This window comes from Coenobita brevimanus, chromosome 110, assembly GCF_032717465.1.
Source record: "Coenobita brevimanus isolate Jiangsu-jjx chromosome 110, ASM3271746v2, whole genome shotgun sequence".
NCBI lineage: Eukaryota > Metazoa > Arthropoda > Malacostraca > Decapoda > Coenobitidae > Coenobita > Coenobita brevimanus.
Genome location: NC_137063.1, coordinates 31,812,327 through 31,818,358, shown reverse-complemented (window position 1 = coordinate 31,818,358; position 6,032 = coordinate 31,812,327). Strand labels below are relative to the sequence as shown.

Here is a 6,032-nt window from a genome sequence, read left to right as displayed (position 1 = left end):
CCGTCATTCCCACCATCTTCACTGTGGTCATCATCACAGTCATCATCACAAGCATCGTCATTGTCGTCATCGCCATCTTCCCTACTATCGTCCTTGCTGCCATCATCACTGTTATTACTATCATCTTAATTTAAGTCCAGACCAGGTCGAAACTATTGTACCTATCCGATAAACAGCCTGGGTATAACAATTACTTCATCTGAACAATTCACGACACTATCACATCAAGGGTCGTATACCCTTCGGGTAGGAGGCGTCGTAGCACCTCTATCTAAGGGATTTATTTGGCACCTCAGTATTTTATTTGTATGTTCTTTATTGTTTTTATTTTACCAATGGTTTCAAAAATAAAATACAGGCGGTCCGTAAATAGCTCTCCACGAGAAACTCACCTGTCGGTATTTTGGTACGAAGACGATTTAGTCTCTGTGGGCATGGTTGTGTCACTGAGAGTCGGAAATGAGTAGTAGATGCAGCACAGACACTGATAAAGCTGACTGAGCCGTCCACACAACACAAAAAAAATCGTCTGGAGGAGTGAGAGATCATTATATATGAACCACACTGCGAAACCTAATAATAACATATCAAGGAGGAGCTAGAAAGCCTCCTAAGATGGCGGAAATCCTACCCCAGCACGCACACAGGCCTTTCCCAGCTTTCTCCTGTGTGACCCATCGGTTGATAGTTTGTTCCATCCAGCCCGCCATATTTACCAACAAAGGCATCCTCCAGCTTTCTCTCCCCCCTCCCCCTTTGCTGCCAATTGTTCCGTCCCAAACACGCCATATTTTCCATTCTCAGACCTACATGTGGGCTCGTATATAAAAGATTCTTGGACTCATATCATTTGTTTAATACTGTCAAGTTTACCCACACAGATAAGAAACACTTTACAAACTAGAGTGAATATCTAGGTAAAAAAAATAATAAAATGAAATCAAGTCAATGCTATAAGGGGTCATAGTCATAACTTTCGTTGGCTAAAGTTTCGTGTAGTATCGTTTGTCTATACTTTCATCTTCAGTCATGCACCTGCCAAACACATCACAGTCACACCAGGGGAATACTAATGTAATAAGAGGCTACCAACTTATTCCTGATAACTCGTTCTATGTATAAAATGATTAACCCTCTCAGTATGATTTCACTTTTGCAACCACCAGACTATTTTATTCACCTTACGTGTGCCTATTCGAATTAGACATGTTAGATGTAGCATTCATTAATCCCTTTACTGACAGCGATCCTTCCTCAGCTGAGCACAATCATTTGGTTGTAGCCTAATGTATCCCTTCACTGTGGTGATGTCCTATTCTAGTTTAGCCTTGAGATCTCCAGACTGTTTCGGTCTACTTAGGAAATACCTTGCGTACTGGTAGGGCTAACGAAAGCTATACCCAGTTTCCCTAAGAAAAGTCTCTTCTTAACTAAGTGAAATCGTCCAGTGATAGCAAGAGTACAATACTGAAGTCTTCCTCGGTCTGGGCAGGTCAGCATTAAAAATACATCTCCGTCTCACTCCTCCTCTCACTCCATCTCAAAGTTGCACAATAATATCCAATCCTAATACCACAAAGCCCTTCACTTCATATATGCTTTAGGAATAATAATAATAATATTAATAATAATAATAATAATAATAATAATAATAATAATAATAATAATTGTCAGGTTTCCAGAAAAATTTATGGGTAAGGCGCATTCGTCGACTACTAATTTCCGTCTTCTCGTATGCACACGTGACGTCACTGCGTTTACGTATACTCTCGGAAAGTCTTGCTACATTCACGCCCCCACATCACATCTTATATTATCTGTGAAAACATTGGAACCTCATGCTTTCTCTGTATTTGCATCTGGAGGGATGGAAGGGTACAGAACGTGATGACAATGCTGCAGCTGGAGGAGGAGGAAGAGGAGGAGACGCAGGAGCAGAAAGCGGAGGAGCAGGAGGAGAAGAAGGAGGAGGAACAAAATACGGGATTAATAGGGAGTTACAGATGGATGGGTGAAGAATGATGAGAAGGGGAAGACGAAAGCAGATGGGATGAAGAAGAAGGTGAAAAAGAAAGAAATGGGAATGAAGACCATTAGACAAGGAAGAAAACAGATGAGTTGGCAAAACAGGGATGGAGGAGGAGGAGGAGGAGGAGGAGGAGGAAGGAGAGAAGGAGTGACTGAAAAGGCAAATGGTAAAAAGAGACGAAAAAGAAGATAGCAGAAAAGGTAACGAAGAGATGGGCAGGGGTGAGAGAAAGCCCCGTGCGGTAACGGTGATGATGCAACACGTTTCTGTCTGACTGTCTGTGTGTCTTGCCTTCCATTGGCTTTACTTTCATTCCGAGTGTTGTGCTCGCGTGTTGCTTTCACTCTTTTCCAACTTGCAAATCCCTCAGAGATTTGTTTTCATCCATTTGCTTTCAGTGTTGCGGATGTTATTCCTACCTTTACTTTCATTATTACAAGTGTTGTGTCAGAATGTTGCTTTTGCACTCACCCTTTAGCTTTTATTTTTTTTTCTTGAAGTACGAGTACTATCTTGGTGTGGGTCCTTCACCAGTTCCTACATGCAATATCCCTCAGAACTATTGCATCCATTCATGCAAGTATGAGGTCAGAATTTTGCTTGCTTTCTTTAGCTTACAATGTCGTTCTGAATCTTGTCTTCGTTTTCCTTTTACTCTTTTCTAGCTTGAAACTGAAGTTACATTTACATATATCCATAGTGCCATATGTATACTACTCCCAGTTTAAGGACTCAGTTTTCATTAACGTGGTATCGTTGATGAGCTGCTTACCAGTTCCATACGCTTGAAAATTTTTCATAATTATAATATTGCCTTCAAGCTAGAATTTTTCATTGCTAATAACAATAAATACGTCTCATAACGAAATAGTTGGTAGACACAACTTCCCCAATTCGAAAAGCTTCTATCAAGCATGAGAAAAATCGTCCAGAGATCAGAAGAAACAGATGAAAGAAGTCTGGTGGTGAAGGTGTTGGTAATGACGGCTTCCACCGTCACGGGAAAGTTTTGTTGGCACGACTAGCACGGTGTTGGCCCTTCACTACCAGACCTCTCCCATCACATGAACTGCATCGACTGAAGGCAGCAAGAATTATGAAGAATAAGTCATCTAAAAAGAATTAACTGCTTAAAAAGAAATCATAGGATTCAGTAGGCAAACAGAGCTTGTTTTAACCTCTTCAGTCCTAAAGATCTTCCCTGTACTGAAACAAATCGACTGACGGCATTAAAATAAGATGAAACAGGCTTCACAGTGCTGAAGCTGGTTAATGGAGCCTATAGCTAATCCCTGTGCCAAATAAAATCGCACGGAAGGAACAAAAATGAAAGAGAAAGTCATGTTTCTGATGAAGGGTCATGGAGACTACTTTTAACTGTTTCGCTGTCTACACAACTGAGGAAAACCGTCTGACAGTAGCAAAAATAAACTAACAAAAGCTGTCATCGTTCTCAGGTAGGTTAATGATGGCTGGTTCTAACCCATTCATTACTGGATGGTTGAAGGAATAAAATGGTGTAAAAAAGATAATTGTACTGAAAGGGGTAAATGAAAATAGCCTCTACCGTTTCCACTACGATAACACTCCTTATGTTAGGATAAAATTGTCTGACGGAAGCAAAAGTTAAATCGATTAGGCGTCATCGTACTAAAGAGGTTAGTGGGTTTCTCTCCGGGTAAGATGAGGAGATATGACTGAAGGGGAACAGGGGAGAGGAAGACCGAGAACGAGGTGGGTGGATAAAGTGGGTAAGTAACGTGATGGAGTAGAGGGCGGGACGGGGTGGCGGGAGGGAGTGGTGATGGAGGGGCTTGAAGGCGTTTTGGTTGCGGCCACCCTGGATGAACGCTGGGATTGGATGTCTGGCAATAAAGATAAGTGAACATAAGTATATACAGTAGATAGACAACGGGCATGTGAGTATATAAACAAACATGAATAGATAAATTCATGAATAAATAGTGCAGAAACAGAGATAGATAGATATGTACATAGATATAGATTAGACCACAGATCATTATCTCGACTGAATCTGAGAGACCCTTGCATTCTCCACCCTCCTGCACTTCCCTGGTTCATCTGAATTCGATGTGGTTCGTTTTCCTTTGACTCGGTTCCGTCTGAGTCGCCTTGGATCAGTTTGGCACTTAAGGGAGATCGACATATGGTGAGCAAGATAGCTCTTAGTATCAATCTCCCCATTTCTGCTTGCTTTTTGTTCCTGTGTGACGCTTGTTTTTCAATATCTGTGATAGAAAAAGTCTTATCTGTTTTTGTTTTTGCCACCTCGAAATGTTTTTTTATTTAGTATACTGTAGATAGGCCTGGCTCGAAATGAAAGTATTAATATCCAAAGTTCGTGCAATATCAGCTTCACTTTTCCTTATAATTGTTAATGTATTATTAGTGCCTTGTTTATTGTCCTTGTATAAAGGTATTGTGTAGTCACATCTTAGACAGGAGATACAATCAATTTCTTATGTTTGTTTCTGTCATTCTGTCTGTCTGTCTGTCTGTCCCTCTCTCTCTCTCTCTCTTCAGGTATCAAGGGTCTGCAGCACCGCACCCTTTCCAGTTTATTTCTGCAGGTGCCACGCTAATTGGGGTATTCATGTGACCTATGTTGGTAAAAGAGAGATATAAAGACCACACAAAACGCTCGCAACGTGTGCCATACCAACTGAATCCTCAAGAAAGAGGTGTCAGAAAACCTCCTAAGCAGTCTGTTCTTATCACTTCTGTTCCTCTTCACCCGAAAGTTAAATTGGGAACCTGGGTGTGACGTCGACTGTTGCCTGTAGCATTCAAGGGGAAAAATTGTGATTTGTTACAAACTGATTATCTGCCTTATGTCCTTCGTGCAGTCAATAGGCAAAATACTAAAATATCTTGTTCTTCCGTCTCATCTCCCTCAGGTGTTGGCAGTGGTGTGCGGTGTAAGCACGGCGACGCAGACCTACGGCACACCCAGCTTCTCTGGTGGTGGCGGAGGGTTTATTGGAGGCGGCGGCGGAGGTTTTGTCTCAGGTGGAGGCGGTGGAGGATTTATCTCAGGTGGAGGTGGAGGTGGTGGAGGATTTATTTCTGGCGGTGGCGGAGGAGGTTTCATTGGCGGCGGTGGCGGCGGGTTCGGTGGCGGTTTTGGAGGTGGATGTGGCGGCGGGAAGGTGAGTCACGTTGACGGGTCCTGCGTGACGCCACAGGTGACCCGCAACCTGTACGTGTACCGCGCCCCTGCCGTGGCGCCCATCGTGGGACCCCGACCCAGTGTTCCGGCACCACGATTGGAACACAACATCGTGTTCATCCACACCCCAGAGAACCTGTTCAACCAAGAGCCAGTGGTTGTACCACCACCACAACAGAAGAATGTGGTGTACGTGCTTAATAAGAGAACACATCAAGACCAACAGGTGGTGCACGTACCCGCCCCAGAGCACCAGGCGCCAGAGATCTTCTTTGTCAACTACGCTGACGGTGAGAACCCACAGCTGCCCACTGGTGGTGACCTGCAGTCCGCCCTCAGCCAGGCAGCCCAGGGCAGCGGTGAGGTGCTGGGCGGCGGCGGCGGAGGCCTCATTGGCGGCGGAGGCCTCATTGGCGGCGGAGGCCTCATTGGCGGCGGTGGCGGAATCATTGGTGGTGGAGGTGGAGTTATTGGTGGTGGAGGTGGTGCTATTGGCGGCGGTGGACTTGTTGGCGGCGGCGGGTACACTCCCCCCGACACACTCTACCGCACACCCTAGGCTTGTAGTTGCGGTGGTTAAGGAAGCTCCCAGTCATCTCTTCCTTACCGATTTATTTTTGGATACAGCTGGCTAATATAGTTTTGTATGTTTTTTATGCAGAAGATGGTGATATTAGAATGATTCAAATATCACAGAGGAGGACGGCAAGATGTAACAAGCAAAATAAGTTGCTTAGGAAGAGGTGTTACGGAGCTTCCTTAATCGATGAGAATATGGGCCCTTGTCACCCCACCCCACTGCACGCCCACTCC

The 6,032-nt window shown here is 44.2% G+C and overlaps 1 protein-coding gene across 1 annotated transcript; it reads left to right on the top strand.

Moving 5' to 3' along the window:
• Positions 1 to 434: 434 nt before the first annotated feature.
• Positions 435 to 5,778, top strand: LOC145417534 (uncharacterized). The gene is made up of 2 exons (XM_080286243.1): positions 435 to 452; positions 4,948 to 5,778. The coding sequence occupies exons 1-2, from the start codon at positions 435 to 437 to the stop codon at positions 5,776 to 5,778; spliced, it is 849 nt and encodes a 282-aa protein (XP_080142369.1).
• Positions 5,779 to 6,032: the final 254 nt, after the last annotated feature.